The 17,439-nt window shown below is 35.7% G+C and overlaps 1 protein-coding gene across 3 annotated transcripts in view; it reads left to right on the top strand.

Moving 5' to 3' along the window:
* stk3 (serine/threonine kinase 3 (STE20 homolog, yeast)) overlaps nucleotides 1-17,439 on the top strand; it is a 425,407-nt gene that overhangs the window by 174,159 nt on the left and 233,809 nt on the right. For all 3 annotated transcript variants that reach the window (XR_007936613.1, XM_051935856.1, XM_051935855.1), the window contains exon 7: nucleotides 13,757-13,894. Coding sequence is in view for 2 of the 3 variants with exons in the window: in XM_051935856.1 (XP_051791816.1) it covers nucleotides 13,757-13,894 (138 nt within the window). In the remaining variant the exon portion in view is untranslated. The remainder of the gene's footprint in view (nucleotides 1-13,756; nucleotides 13,895-17,439) is intronic.

Here is a 17,439-nt window from a genome sequence, read left to right as displayed (position 1 = left end):
GCATGTCTGAGACAACTTCAAATCTCCATGCTTTTTGGATTAAAGTCAAGGCGGAATATCCTGAGGTTGCCACAAAAGCACTGAAAAGTCTGCTTCCATTTCCAACATCCTATCTTTGTAAGGCAGTGTTTTCTGCAGTGACAGCAACCAAAACGAGATTACAGAGTAGACTGTACATAAGCAACACACTTCGTGTGTCACTGTCTTCCATCGTCCCCAATGGGATCGTCTGGTTGCAGAAACACAAGCTCAGGGCTCCCACTGATTCTGCATTATGGTAAGTTGTATAATTTCTTTTACGATATTATAACTTAATTATAATAGAAATGTAATGTAAATTGTGTATAAAACTGCCCTACGAACATGCCCTAAATCCTCAACCCCCCCAACCAGACCCCCCCACTGGTCCCTGGAAAAATTTGCTTCTAGTAAAGTGGTCCTTGCTGTCATAAAGGTTGGGGACCACTGTTCTAAAGTGTTCTGTTCTACAGCGTAGTGAATGGAAAGAGGAGGCAAGTAGAAGATACATATATGGTGCTTTGATGGGCTCTGCATTTCTTCAGGTTGAGGAGTTTGTGTTGACTTTCCCTTATTATATTGTTTTTACTGCTAAATTCAACAGCTCGTATTTGGAATTTTCCATTTGATTAATTGATGATCATTTTGGCACACCCACTGAATTTGTATAGCTTTGCAAAGCACTTTATGGTGGTGTGTACTGTGAATGAGTATGACTTGCATGCTGTAACTTGTAGTATACTGTACACCTTATTTTTGTTGGTTACATTTTCTCTGTTTAAACAGACTCAATTTGCACTTTAACACAGATCCAGCATTAATTTACACATTACACTCATGGCCAATTAGCATCTGAGGAATCTGCTTTTTAAAGGGAAAGGAGTCTAGGAAAGTAAAGGATATACAGGTAGAGGAACCGTAAGACATACTTAAGTAAAAGAGCCTTTGAGCAAAAGTAAAATGGATACATACAATTTGTGCTTTTAGAGCAGCCTACACATTTTATCAGCAGTTAGAAATACATAAAAACTATATTGAATATACTTAATTGTAAACATTATGACAGAGAGTTATGTCCATTATCTATTTCAAATTAATATACTCAAAATGCCAGAAAACCTTTTTCCTTAGTGGTTATAATATTTCCACTGGCAAGCTATGTAAGTTGGTCTGGAACATATCTTGGGCTACACTGTACTGTAACATGGTTTTATTTTCAATAAAATAAGTATTGCCCTAGGATACTTGTTACTTTAAAAAGTAATCTTGATTATGTAACGTATGTTACTTTTAGTGCGTTATCTCAACACTGTCAGCCACATTTGTTGCAGTCACCCAATGAGATTGTGGATTACTCATTATATATCTTGTGAAAAGTTCAGCATAACCAATCTTATATGTTAGTTGATGTGTTTCACCTGCCAGTTTATTACCTTGCTCCATTACTTATGTATGGTATTAGTTTGATCTTAAAGGTAGAAGCCTTGGCACAAGAGAAAATTTGATTCTAGTAGTCTGTCAGGAGTTAGGTCAAATTAGTGCCAGTTTGAAAACAAGTCCTGTGTATTTAGTGATGTTATTATGCATGACACTCTGATCAGATAAGGTAATAGATGATCGCAACAAAACAGGCAAGGCTGATGTTGAAATCTGACTCTACCCTAGTCCTGTCAGTCCATAACTGATATCCCTATGTTCCTTTTTGAAATACATTGTATACAAATTAAAATGTGGACAAAAGGAATTTCCCAAAGCAACATTGAACATAATGCTGTTTAATCTAGGGATACTGTCAGTGTTGCTTGTGATGTTGTTGGTAAAGAAAAGTGGTATAGGCACACTTTGTCTATGACCCCAAATTGAATTTAGCAGGTATAAAAATAGATGAAAAATTGAATGGATAATTTTCAAATGCGGATTTAATGATTTAAGAATGTGCTCATACTCAAAACAGTGTGCTCCATACATTCCCAAACAAAGCCAAAGGGCTTTACATTTGTCCAGCAATAGTAAGTCTATCTTTTTGTTTATTTTATTTGTTTATTTTTGGACTGCTTACTCGCTTTTTCTTTGCCCTTCAGTAAGCCTTGTCTGGAGGGTAAATTTACAACTTTTTATATTGTCTGCTGTACTTTCCCTTGGCCACAGCCCTGATGCTGTTGAGACAGCTGTGATATAGCTAGAGAAGAGACTCAAATACTGAAATGCCATTGATGTGACAGGCTCAGGGATGCCATAATAAAGAGAAGTGGGGATTCAGGATTAACTATAGAGTGTTCCTTTCATTCTCTCTTATGTATTGTGTACAATATATAATGGATTACAGCAATTTTTACACTTTTTGTGAAATTTCAGCTTTTGCTGTTATAATCAATATCAATCATGCTAGACATGTGTCACTCTTGATTCAATCTTGTATTCAAGAATATAAATTTTAAGTGAAAAATGATAAACCATCTTTAGGAAAAAGTAATTTTAAAGAAACCTTTCAACGATTTGACTGTGTAAATATGAGTACTCTTTAAATAATACTTGAAGTAGTGCAGTTGGATTGCAAAAGTAGGTCAATATTGATTGGTCTTGATCAGATTTTTACATCTAGATTGTGTAATTTTCTTTTCTTTCAACAATAAGATCCTATTGATATTTTGCTAGTTGCTTGTGGGCCATAGTTACCTTTGCCTACTGGAAAAAAGTGATTTTATTACAGGCCAATCAGAATCATATCTGTTGAAGTCTGTGTGTTCATGATTTGTAATGTGATTGAGTAAATCTGCATATAGTTACAACCTACATTATGAAGAATGGATGCACTAATGCAATCAAGGCAGCCACATTCATACTTTTTTGAGATTTTTTTTTTCCCCCCTAAAAATATTAGTATGTTATGATAGCGGAAATTCCCCAAATCACTAAGATGAATAGCCATGTGAATTAGTTACTGATACTTGTATTTGTTTCATAGATTAATGAGAGGATAAAAGAGTGCCAATGTGGTTGATTTGGAACTATTTTTTTTTTTTTTTTGCATTTATAGCTTGGAGGAATGCAAAGTCTAATCTGTAAAGATTGTTTGTTATGTGGCTGATTGATCATAACGAGCCACATGAGCCATCACCAGAGGCCATGTGATGGAGTTGCTTCCATATGCTGCCTATCAAGTGAATCACTTTCCTTGTACCAGTACATTATCCAAGCATATCTGTACAGGGTGGGAAAATCTATGAGAAATTGTGCACAAGTGCTGTAAAATATAATGTCTATCGATCACACAGATAAAAATGATTTAACTTTTCAGCTACCTGAATATCTAAATGCCATGAGGACTTTTGTATTTGTTTCAGGAGAGCAAAATATTTTGGAAAGGTGCTTTATAGTAAAAAAAAAAAAATATTCAGAGGAGTGTCATAATTTTTAAATAACATAAAGGGATGAGAAGTTGAGTAATTCTTTAGTATCTTTGTGACCTGAACAGTTTTTTTCTCTTTTTTACAGGTAGGAACCATAATAGGCAATAAATTGTCATATTAAGTGCATATGCAACTGCTGTTTAATAGAGTAGTGCCCAGTGCCATCTGGTCTAAAGGTTGACTTTTATCATGGATTGCCTAGGAGAGAAAGAAGGAAAAAATGAAAACATTGCCTTGATTATGAATACAAAAAGGCAACATTATTTTATCTTAACTGGAGGTTAGGTGCCGTTATTGCAGAACAGAACTGCCACTTTTTATACCGAATTGCTTGGAATTAGCATTTAAGTGAACTTCAGCTATTCAGCGTTAAGTCAGTTACATTTCTTATTTATGCTGATGATGACCGAAAGAACAATACAGATAATTAGAACATAATGTTAGCAACAAATCCAGTTCATCAAAGCTATAGACAAACGTTACTTCTCTGTTATCAACTACTAAGCTTGCACAGTGGACAACCAGTGCCATCTAATGGTAACATTTATTTTCTACCGCATTCTTAGAAAAATTTTTATGGTAAATTTCCAAAATTAATGTGGCATGTATATTATACAGTATAAAATAAAATATTCACAAACCTGCCTATTTCAGTTCAGGAGCCTATGGGGCTAGAAAATTCTGCCAGTAGCACCAGGTATAAGACAAAGACAGACCATCACTCATATTCTATAAATATCTTAATTTTAGTGTTACTGTTTTGGGCTCTGTGGTGCTTAGAAGTATTCAAATTGCACTCCTTTTTATATGCTTCACTCTGTCTTTGTTCCATACTTAATAAAGGGTCTGAAAAATGATACTTAAGTAGTCTGGTCAAGTGAAGTAGCATAGCAACATGGCAGAACATAGAACTGGCACTTCACATTAGAAAAACACTGCCTCAGACAGTGCATCTCTGTTTGTCACATCATTCATTGTTTGATGTACTTACCTCTAACAAGGGCTGTGTCTCCCTGTGAGTCCTGAAAGTGCAAGAAAGGTGTCCAAAGAAAGTCTTCATTTTCAGCACAACAGGAAGTCAGTTTGCTTCTGAGAGTTGCCTTTCTTATGTCTGTTCACATATAATGGGAAAAGCTCTTACTGTGGTTTCCATGTCTGTCCCTTTGTCTGTCAGTATGAAACAACTTGGCTCCTAGTGGACTGATTTTGCTAAAATTTGTCACACTTTAACAAAATTTGTCATGGAAATTTTCATTGGGATAATTGAAATAGAGTGTGCTGTATAGAGTGTTGAGATTCCAAAATCTCCCATTGAAAAGCATTATTGAATTTGCAGACCCCTCTGTCTTAAAACAGAGAAACATTCTTTGCAACTTCAATTACGGGTTACTTTATTGTTTCAGGTTTACCTGAGAAAGGTCACTTTAGCTATAGTTTATATATATTTCTCTTTTACTTGTCTGGTGGCCATTCCTGATGGCAAAATGGATCCCCAGTACAACTTAGTCAAGTGCTGGGTAAGGTGCACACAAGCCACATCTCTGGTATACCAGCTAACTTCTGCTGCTTGAGGTATGTTAACTATAAAAGTTTAAAAAAAAAAAAAAAAAAAAAAAAAAAAAAAAAGCCATTTATTTTGAAATTAATTTTAAACAGGAAAATATGTGAGCATCACACAGTAAACACAGAATAAACTCAATATTTATGTTACACTAAAAACAATCCCTATGACTTCATTATCTGCGCCTTATAGTAATTCAATATTTGCATATCACTATAAAAAAGTGGCAAAGCTCCAAACCTGCTGTCCATCATGGCCAAAATTTTCCATCAGTACTTCTTTCAGAAATGTTATGTTGAAGACATTTGAACTACAGTTGCTCATAGACCTTTTGCAAACAACAATGCCAGTTTTACAACACCTGAATTTGAGTCTGCTGTCTGTGAAGCTATCGAGTCCCTTCAAGCCTATTTGGGGGTACATTATTAACTACAGTACTTTGTAAAATATTGTTAAAAAGTATATATTTAATGTAGTATATATTAGCTATAGTATATACATAACTTCCATAGTTCTGTTCTACCACAAATTGGTTGTCGTTGCGTAAAGCGATACCTGTTTCAGATACATTTTGGTTTGTGTCCATGATTTGGAATAAAGTAAAGGCAACTTAATTTCGGAAGAATAATTGCAAACGAAATTACTTTTCTTATCCAGAGTGATGATCATTTTTTAAAACATTTTTTGAGCACAGTTTTAAACAGAGAATTGTATTTTGATAAATAAAACATGATTTTTACTGTTATCTGATTTTACTTGCAATAGCCTGCTGGGTGTGGACGTGTGTAAACAGGTAATGGTTAAATGTGTCATGGAATTTGAACTGCTTGCTTAGGTTTCATGTGCTTTTCATAATGGACCACGTGGATGAATTTTAAGTAATTGTATAAATGTTAGTGTGAAGTGGTTTAACAGTTTACACCATACACTTGAAAACGAAACATTTCCCAACTATGGGCAATTCTCTTCATTTTGGTTCTTAAGCATTTAATAAGTGTCAAGTAATATAAGCTTCACATTACTTAAGCGTCTCAGTTTTTCTGTATGCTATGGCAAAAGGAAAATAAATGAACACTTTTTAAAAGATGATGTTTTTAATATGACTCCTTAAAATGTATTTTGCATGTAGTTCGTCCTATGATGTGAGTGCTTCTAATTTGCCATTGAACTCACAATTAGTGAATGGGTCTGTGCTTGATTATAGAACCCTCATTTGGTCTTTAGAGCATTTTGTAACTGGGAGAGCTTGATCCTTGAGAGGATGAGAGAATGTAAATGGAGTGCAGCAATTGTCACTTTCATTGATTAGTATACTGAGCCATTTGTAATTATAATTGCAGTTAATATACAATTAGTTGTTCAGCCCTACGACTCACATGACCTTATTATGTGAGCAAGCCATACACTCTGTCCTTTTAGGTCAGTCATCAGGTGGTTAAAATATAGATTAACAGCACAGATGTAGCAAACAAAACATGGTCATGAAACATTTTGGAGACAGTAACTTTATACATCTAGGCATCCTGTCATTTGCTTACCCAATCCAGTTCAGCTATTCAAGGAGACAAAACTTTTCTCTGAAGAATGACCAAAAGACAGATTTTGGCCATAGGGTATTCACAGCTGTATGAGGGACATTTAGTGATGGCACTAGACATAATAAGTTGTCTTTAGGTCATGGTAAGAAGTTGTAGTTCCCAAAGAAATATCTGTATACATGGAGAGAACATACAAACTCAAAGCAGAGTCAGCTACAAAGTGCAGTTGCGATGTGAAATGCTGTGTCTCCAGAGTTGTCTCTAGGTAAAGTTCAGTACTGCAAATATGTGATAAATGTTTGCTCAGAAAAGTATTTTGTTACTTTTAACATAGTATGACAGAATCAAACCAGTAACCAATTTCAGTGTATCAGAAAATGAATCCCTTCAAGATATTTGCAAGCTGTCTTCTGTGTAGCGCTATAGTGACTGTATTGCTGAGTGACAGCTTTGTTTTCATTTTAGTATGTTTCTAATTTGTTGAAAATGTAAAAATTATGATGTCAGTGTACCGCGCTGTGCAAACATCAGGTTTTATCTGAATATGTCTTGTAACATCTGCCTTTGCCTGAGAGATTCTGAAAATGTGTCTGTTATGGCACTGTGGAACAGCTGGTGCTAACCAAGTGAAGAATTGCTACAGAAGTGCTGAAAATTACTTGTCTTAATCAAGGATAAAGCCCTTCCATTACTGCGCCTTAGCTGATAAGATGATAAGCTTGGACATTTCAGACTTGCTTGATGGCCTATTCTGTTAATCAGAGAACTGCTGACATTGAGCACATGCAGCAGTTATACCTAATTGGTGAAATTCAGCTTTATGACCAGGTTAAAGCATTGCTTTCCTAGGTCAAGGGCTTAACCTGAATCCTCATATTCTCCTGCAGCTTCATACATTTTGAAATGTCTTGAACAATATCAATTAAAAGTGCCAGTAAATACAATTACTTCATCTAACATATCAAATTTTAAAGGAGAATATCACAGAACTATTTGATTGATATTCAAAGTGTAGCTCTCTCACAATCCATAGGGAGCAATCAAAAGACTTGGCCTCTAGCCAAAGCTGCATTTGCTTTTTGTGCATTTCTTTAAAGTTTTCTCACCAGTGGAGACTATAAGGAGGCCTTTAGCTGAAGTGAGAGGGCTGGGACTTCATATCATATGGGCTTGTCTGCATTCTAAAGATAGTTATGTGATAACTGTTTAATTGTACTTTTGATATATATGCATTGAAAAAATCAGCTAAAAGGCCTTTTTCTTTTTGCTAAACAAACTAAGAAATAGTCTTCCTATAGTGCCTTGTCTACAGTGCACACAATGCCAAGGTGCTTTACCAGTAAAGACATATTAGTTGTTTGTATATATCTTTTAACAATCTGAGCACAGGCAAGTTAAGTGACATCATATGGGTGATACAATGAGCAGCAGGCAGGGATTGAAACAGCTGCCTTAAGATTTAAAGTCAACTGCCTTTACACTAGACTGCAAGTTAGATTTTCAACTATCCAGTGATTTAAATAACCAGAAGCTGCTGCTGTAAGCATGCAGTGATGCTTTACAGAAATAGCAGTAATAAGCTCCGAACCTCCTTCCCAAGTAAGATTAGATGGACTCTACTATGGCCTTGCAGTGGCAAAACACAGAGTTAGTAATGCAATTTAAACTAATGACAGGATCATCCATCTTAATAGTGGGAAATCAGGCTACATTAAATACGTACATAATGTGTTGTTTCATTGAATGTAAAAAAATGTTGTGGAGCATGGGTCTCTGTAATACAGTACTGTGAAAAAATATTTGCCTCTTCCTTATATCCCTAGTTTTTGCATATTTTATGTAATGAATGGCCTTAGACCTTTAAACAAAATGCAATATTAGAGAATGGAACCCAAATGAACATGCAGTACAGTTTTCAAATCATTACTTTCTCTATTCAAGCAAGAAAATGATCAATCACCCACATACCCATGTGAATAAGTAATTGCACTGTATAGTTTTGATGCTTGGTTGGAACAGGTTTAGCAGCAATTATCACAACTAAATGCTTCCTATGATTTGATATCAACCTTTCATATCACTGTTGATGAATTCTAGCTCACTGTTCCTAGCAGAACGGTCACTGTGGTAAGAGAGTAGTTTTTCAATTAGTGACTGTTAACAAACATTCCATAAGAAGTTTATAAATATTATACATGGGCTGGGCGTTTAGACAAATAATGGTAGTATTCAGATAGCCTGAGTTCTGAATCTAACTATCTTGTTCAGTGTATTGGTCTTTTGTAGCTAAACACAAAATTTCAAGTCTAGCATTTCTGAAATAGTATCAGGATGTCTGTTTATTTCCTATTAAAAATGGTGACTTTGACAGGATCATATGTATTTTTTTCTGCAGAGATGATATGTTAAACATGAACACCTATATAACTGCAGTTTTATTTTTATTTGGACAGTTTTCATTCGTAAAGTACCATATCATCATTATCTGTTTGGAACTACTTTCACTTACAATGTATCATCCACAATTTAAAAATATATACACATATAAAATTGGTATTAGACATGTACAAAATGATTGAAAAATGGCTGAACATTTTTGGGTTAAAAATACCAGTGAAGTACAGTATACGTGGAAATGCAGTGTCATCCTGATAAGCCAAAAAACACAAAGAATGATCCACAACATAATGTATGGTAATGTTGTGGATCATTTAGCTTTCAAACCAAACAGCGTTTCATTGTTCTTGTCTTACTTTTTCCTGTCTCTTACTGTGAAGTATTGATATGAATACAGATATACATAGAGCAGCATACAATATTCACAGCAAAACCATCACCTTTAGCTCAGTATTCAGTACATGCAATGTTTTAAAGAATTAAAAGTTTTAACAAATTAAAAAAAAAAAATCAAACGAATGATAAAGGGCAAAATACAGCAGGATGTTTTAACATGTGGAATCACTTAATGTACAATAATGCTTTGGATCATTCCTTTAAATACTTAACATACAGTTATGGTAAATGTTGTAGGCTGCTAAAACAAACTCTTTAACCTCCAAGGTTCATCTCAAAATGTTATTTTTACACTGAGCCCTCTGACCTTTGGTCACCATCTAACTGAGTTTATTGCTTTAGACGAGTAGCTCCAAAATCCTATATTATTAAAGTATTGCATTTTACCATCCCAAAATTAGTTTGAAAGACTTAAAGGCTTAGTTTAAATAGTCAATTTGATACAGTAGGAGTGGAATATACTGAAATCTTTATGTGAATTCTAATTTTAGAATTTAATAAAATAATTGGAATAGGCCATAAAAAACAATCAGTAGTTCATTTACTTTTATGCTGTTTTTCTCTACAGTACTATTCACAGCATGGAAATGTTTAGTTGTTTGTTTTAATATTGTAGACTTAGTGAAATAACAAATATATACACACAAATCATAAAAATCTGTGTGCAGTTTAACTATAGACTAGGGTAAATCAAAAAATTAAGGTAATTTTAAAATTTTATGATAACCTCAGTGGATACAAGCTGATGTCGTAGAACACATTTTGCAGTGGCTTATGGATAGTTTGAAGATGCACAACATAGCACTCTGGTGTTGTCTCATTCTTTTTCCCCTGTATGATGCCTTTTTAGCAGCTGGCATGAATGCAAAGTTCATTGTACCCAGTGACCCTTACATTGCTACACTTGCATATGTAGGACTTTTCTACTGCTTGTCTGGTGCGGTCTCTCTCTCTCTCTCTCTCTCTCTCTCTCTCTCTCTCTCTCTCTCTCTCTCTCTCTCTCTCTCTCTCTCTCTCTCTCTCTCTCTCTCTCTGTCTGTCTGTCTGTCTGTCTGTCTGTCTGTCTCTCATTAGAATGTTTAATAAACATTATTTAAAATAAATGCATGTCAGTTTTTCTGAATCCATTTTTCCAGTATATGATCTCTGGGAGAACATTCTCAAGGCAGGATCCAACTGTAAATGTAGCATTGATCTCTTAAAAAGACAATTCATGTGCACCCACATGCATTAATTCTCATTAAACAAAATTAAGGTTCAAATCAGCCTAAATGCATGATATTGCAGTCTAGGATAAAGACTACATATAGTAAACTGAGGAAAGGCATTCGAACTACTGTAGGTTTCAAGTCCTGTGTGGATGCAACACTACAGTGTGTGCCACTATGCTTTCTTCATTAAAATATATATATAATCTTAATTAAATATTAATTATAATGTTGTTATAGTAAAAACCTCATTCATTTGCTTTACTCTGTTTACAAATGTAAGATAATACAACAGACCTAAAATTTATAATGTTTACTTCATTGGTCTTCGTATTCTTCAGTGTAATTTATCCATATTACTAACCGAGAATGGTAAACCGGATATGGACGCAGGGACCTGCCTGTGGACGCAGGAGACATAGTGCGCAGGCGCCACACAAAGCCCCCCTCCCCAGAGTGAAACGGGAGAGACTACGAACGTGCGCAGGCGCCACACAAAGCCCCCCCGCCCCAGAGCGAAATGGGAGAGACTATGAACCATCTGACATGCCGCAAGCAGGTTAAAGCAAGGTCAGAAATAAAAGACAGAGTAGGAAACAAAGTAAAACGTCATAAAGAGGTTAAAGAACGGGGCCAAACACATGGAGAGCAGGTTATAGATGATGAAAACTGGAATGCAACAGCTTCAAAAAAACCTAGGCACAAAACACATGCACAGCGAGATACAGAATATAAAAGCAGAAAAAACGACAGTTAAACGTCCACACGACACAGCGGAGGCAGACCCGGAAGGTGCAGGCGCCTACATCACACGTCGGAAGGCGTGGGAAAGTACGAAAGGCAAAGGTACCTACACAGCATGGTGAAACCCGACATAATACGGAAGGCGCAGGCGTTGCCGCCATATTGTGAGTGGCACTACTGCGTAGTGAAGGCGCAGGCGTCACCGCCATATTGTGCGTGGCACTACTGCGGAGTGAAGTTAGGAATTATGTGCTGCTTGGGATCGTACAAAACGGCGAACGCGACCCACCGTCTGAAACTGTGGAGGCAAAGCAGGCATGGGTTCAAACCGAACGAGCTCGACTGACGGATATACGCCTACAACGCGCGTCTCAAACCGCAGAAGCAGGGCAAGCACAGGTTCAAAACAACGCAAGCTCCTGCAACGCGCGTCTGAAACTACGGCTGCACAGCGGGCACGGGTTCAAAACACCGGGGGTAGGCGAGCGAAGCCCCCTTGTAGTACTTCATAATAAGCTTTCATTTACTATCAAGTCTGCCATTTGAAGCATTAATAATGAAATGCTCTTCTTGACTACATGACTAAATTGTAAATTAGAACATATAAGTTAGGCTGAAATAACTCTCATATTGTAGGTAACAAAAATTATATTTTGTGTGTGTTTTAATTTGTCCATTACTTTTTGATATCTGAGACAGGAGTGCAATTTTTGCCCCATAAACTTCCTTGTAGAGGTGCTGTTAACAGTTTTTGCCAGTAACAGTGTAGGTCTCTTTGGGTCCTAGTACTCATATTCTTAAATTTCTTCCTGAAACACCTACTTGATCAGAAGGAAGACAAATGGATTTCTCCTGTTTAGAGCTTTAATATTAGTCTTTTTTTAATACATTGAATTATTCTTTTACACTTTGTTGATCAACATCCCTTATCTCTTTGGGCATCAGCACCATGTGTTCCTTTTACCTTTGTTTCATAGAATAAAGATTAGATTTATGGTTTACATGGTACTCCAGCCAATACATATTATATACTCTCTAAGCTGGGGAGTTACAGTGCTGTATAGCACAATCCTTCTCACGGTTTTCCCAGTTGGTGCTGTTTGTCAGATTAGTGAAGATTATCCTGAAAGATAACTCTGCAGTGCAAAGTACATTTTAACGGTGGCAGAACATTAACCTTAACTCTTGATCTGCCTTTAAGAGGTTGGTTGGCACTTCACAGTTTAAAGGTAAAACTTTCAAATAAAGTTGAAATTCATCACAGCCGATTAAAAGAAACCCAGCCTTTGGAGCTGTCCAAGGTTCAAAGGTTACACTTCTAACTTTAAGTATTGTATTATTCTTTTGTGCTAAAAAAGAGTGGTTTATAAACTACAGCAGCTGCATACTTTCACATTTATTTTGTGAGGCATCCAGAAACATTATTATCTAAATTTGCTGTTTATTGTATTCTGCAAAAAAAGTGGGTTTTTGATGAACCTGCAAAGAATATGTTGTAATGTCATATTTTCTTACATACTGTACAGTATCATGCTTAGAGCTACAAGGATATACATGAATGGCTTGCGTTGTGTTTTTTGTTATTATTTACATTGTCAAAGCTCTTAACATGAGCTGGCTGTTAGCCATTTCTGCAATGCATAAGAACAGAAAAGAGTGGTTGAATGTAATTTGTTTTGAGGTATCCATTTACCACTTAGTCAAGTATTTAACTTCAAGTAATCAGCAAGATATAAATATATATATATACATATATATATATATATATATATATATATATATATATATATATATATATATATATATATATATATATATAATGTTTTTTATTCGACAAATATGGCAGTAAACAAGCTTTTTTCTTCATGGTCATTAGTTTTCAAGTAATTTAAGATTCAATCTATTTACACATGTATTGTAATCAGTTTTTCCATTAACATCCAAACTTTAATAATAAAAAATTTTTGTATGCCTGAAAAATAATGAAACATACTATTTTCTATTAGCAGTATGTCAGGACAAGAAGGTTGAATGCCCCCCTCCCTGCAGAGTGTAACCTGAACAGGAAAAAAGGCTGTTATCAAGCTTCTGGCAAATGAATAGCCTATGTTTGGGCTTATCAGATGAGCAGAGATGTAACTAGTGGTGAACTAAGAGGATCAGAAATCTCGAGTGGTGGGATAGCGCTCTCTTGGGGCTGATAAACAGTAATAGATAAAATAAATAGTGATGTGCTCAATGAGGTACAGTTTAAGTGAAGGAAATTTAATGGGAAGTCACTACATTGGTAGCAGATGTACCTGTTTCCTGAATCTCAGTCACGGCAGAAATTCTAGACCAGTTAAAATTTGTTCAATAGATTTACAGTCTGATAAAGAAGGTGAATCGAGGGATTTGTTTATTTGCCTGGGCCTTAGAGTCAGATGATTCTGATTTCAACTGATTTTTGTATTATCTCTGCTTCCCTTATTTTTCTTTCACTAGGCTATTTTTATGATTCCTACCAATCCACCTCCAACATTCCGGAAACCAGAGCTGTGGTCTGACGAGTTCACTGATTTCGTAAAGAAATGTTTGGTGAAGAATCCGGAGCAAAGAGCTACTGCTACTCAGCTTTTACAGGTTTGTATAGAAATGATCCCAAGGGGATTGATGGGAGGAAAGAAAAAGGAAATAACACAAGAGGCTGTTGCATGAATGTGTATTTATAATAGAAAAAAGGTCCATTTAACAGCTTTGCCTTATTCCATCTCTTTATTTCATTATAAGGTTTAAAATTAGGTAAAAAATACACATTACTTTTTAAAATGAAGCTGTATCCTGCAGCACATTTAGTTTTTAGAGTAACTAGATGTAGAAGATCTAGGATGAAGGAATTATTAACTAATTTAAATATTTTTTTCTTTATTATGATTTAAAAATCCCAAAAAATTACCAATATGCTTTACTTGCCACTACCAGAATTGCCGTGTACCAAACATTTCCATTCTTTTGACAGCTGTTAGGGAAGACTTACCTGGCCATTCCCTTATTCTGCTCATGGGTCTTATTACAGAAGTAATATACCATCTGTCTGTCCATTAGTCCACCCATTTAACAAACCCTCTAAATCCAGTTTAGGGTTGCAGAAAGCTGGAGCCTATCATGTGCAAGACTGGACCCAAAGCTTTGATGGTGCACCCAAGAGAAAAACGATCTTACCTAAAATTATTGTGCAGATAGTATTCATGCTGAACTCCTTAGCAGATGTAAAAAATGTTTTTTGAATTGACTTTCTAGAGTAGCACAGTGGTGCACCAGATTCTTTTTCTCTCTTCCATTAGCAGGGTCCTGAACTGATTCTGAGTTTGGTTATATTCAATTTGGAGCTTGCATCTTCTTGCTGTTTTTGAAAAGTTCTGATTTACTCAGTTTTTTATTTGTATTGTGCTCTTCACTGAATTCTGAAGCTGAGTGCAGTGACAAGTCCGTAGGTAAAAATGCAAATACAAACTTTACAAATTACTAAATACATACTGAATACACATAAAGACACAGATTTGTTTAAACAGATGCTAAAACAAAGCAGTTCGAAACTGATTAACATAAATGGAACCCAACAATATCAGTAATCAATTGTTGAACTATGACCAGTTGATAGCAAAATACAAGAAAACAGAAACATATAAGCAGGAAGATCATTCCACAGCTTAGGAGCCCTGAAACTAAAAGTTTGACCTCCCTCTGTTATTGTATTAATTCTTAGAATCTTTAGTAGGCTGACATCTTGAGATCTCAATGGGTTCTCTGGTTTGTAAGTAATAAGGAGGTAACTAGACTTTTTTTTGGAGGAATAATGTGGATACGATTAGCAAGCTTTATTGGGCTGAATGGCCTGTTCTTTTCTAGATTGTTCTCATCTTCTAATAATGTTAGATGAGTAAGTCAGACTTTGAAATAAAAAATAAAAACCCTCACACTGCTTGGGAACTCTAAATTTCTCCAGTTAAGTGTGTTTGTAGCTATGCAGTCTCTATGATACTTATGTATCCAAACCATGCCAGTGCAGTGTGTCCATTACTGTTGGTGTAGGCTTGGATTTTCTTTTACTGTACCAAAAGCACGTATGAAACTGCTAATCTGAAATCTTACTTTTCTTTAAAGATATGCAGTAGCAGTGCAGCAGGTTTTTGAATACCCAAAAGTAGGAAAAACTAAAAAAAACAACCTGTTCATAGTTGTCATAAAGTCACCCTCATTTTCCCATCAAAAACTTGTATGGGGTTCTGTCTCTCCCCCTTCCTCCACAAGACACATAGAGATTAAGATGCAGAAGTGTATTTAAGAGGGTTTTAAATGCCTGGCTAGTTATGCTACATTTAAATTTGGCAATATTTACATAACACCTGTTATAAAGAATAAGGTATCAATGGAGAAAGTTGTGGCAAAATAGAAACAATATGAACTCCCTGTAAATTCATTTAAAGCCAGGCATTAATTAAAAACATTGCTACATTGCTTTATTATAGTCTGTTGACTTAAATGTGTAGCAGGATTCATTTTGCTTTAAAGTATGCTCTTCTCCTTCGGGGGAGTATATAAACACAGGTCTTACCTTCTCCTAGAGATGAAAAAACAAAATTCCTCCCAATGACCTAATGGATATTTTCCTTTTTGAAATCAGTAGTGTCAATTCAGGCATTTAAATCTAGGCTGATGGGAGATATAAAGTGAAACAAGAAGATGTTTACGTTGTCAATTATGAAATTTGTTCTGGTTAGTATTATATGTGAAAAAATCCATCCATCCATTATCCAACCCTCTATATCCTAACTACAGGATCACGGGGGTCTGCCAGAGCCAATCCCAGCCAACACAGGGCGCAAGCAGGAAACAAACCCTGGGCAGGGTGCCAGCCCACCGCAGGGCATGCGCACACACTAGGGCCAATTTAGAATCGCCAATGCACCTAACCTGCATGTCTTTATACTGTGGGAATAGACCGGAGTACCCGGGGGAAACCCACGCAGACATGGGGAGAACATGCAAACTCCACGCAGTGAGGACCTGGGAAGTGAACCCGGGTCTCCTAAATGCGAGGCAGCAGCGCTACCCACTGTACCACCGCCCATGTGAAAACAAGTCTAAATTAAAAATTAAATAGCTTAATTTGACTCTTTGTAAATGTCTTCTGCAAATGTGAGTGTGGGTGGCTGTAATTCCTGTGCTGTCATAGTCCTCTAAAATAGCAAAAAATAAATTCAGTATATCCACTATAAGTCTCCCTTTTCCTCTCTTGTGTCTAGATTTAGAATTCAGCATTATTTAAGACATGCCATATTAATCTCTGAAAAATATTTGCAAAAATTGTATGTGTTTTCACTCTGATCTACAGAATATATTTTTTAACAACAGAGCTGAAATGTATAATGAAATACTATTCATGACTGCTGAAGGCTGTTAACTATCATCACTATCGGTATATCCTGCATGTAGTGTATTTTGGTGGTTAATGTTGACTTAACCTGTTAGAAAACTAATAGTTGAGAATCCTATTATACACAATTACATTATATAGCCAAACATATGTGGATGTGTCTAAAGGAATTTATCATGGGGAAACACTCAAATTGACTTTAGGCCGATTCAGAGCTTAAGTAACTTTGGAATCAGGTTGCAAGTTCAAAAATAGATGAAGCAGAAAAATACTTTGGCAGTTGACTATAGCCAACATTTTTACTTAAGTGAGGAAGGTATGCTAGCAGTTTCAAAAGGAAAATGCAGACATAGATGTCCTTGTCAGGCAGAGCCAACAGTAGCATTATAATTTTATCACTGCATATTTCTACTTCCTATGATGTGGGCCACTGACTTCCACTCATTTTCAAAAACAATATTTGTATGCAGGGCTAATGTGTGTTGTATGGTATGTGCAGCAACTCTGGAACCTAGAATGTAAATAAGCAAATAGGTCTCATTCTTTAATTGCCACATCTACTGTATACAGTAGTTGTGTCCCTCTGGGAACAGAGTGGCAAATGCCTTCTGTAATTTATGAAGATAACTATTAAAAAAATGAATATATGACAAGTTACCTTTGATATTTCTTAATGTAAGTATAATACACAGATAATAAAGCATATGCAGCATTAATTGAACAACTTATGTGAAAGTAAAATGGATGGACA

This window comes from Erpetoichthys calabaricus, chromosome 13 (assembly GCF_900747795.2).
Source record: "Erpetoichthys calabaricus chromosome 13, fErpCal1.3, whole genome shotgun sequence".
In the NCBI taxonomy this organism is placed as follows: Eukaryota; Metazoa; Chordata; class Cladistia; order Polypteriformes; family Polypteridae; genus Erpetoichthys; species Erpetoichthys calabaricus.
Note: the sequence above shows the minus strand (reverse complement) of the source record. Positions and strands in the feature narration are given on the sequence as shown.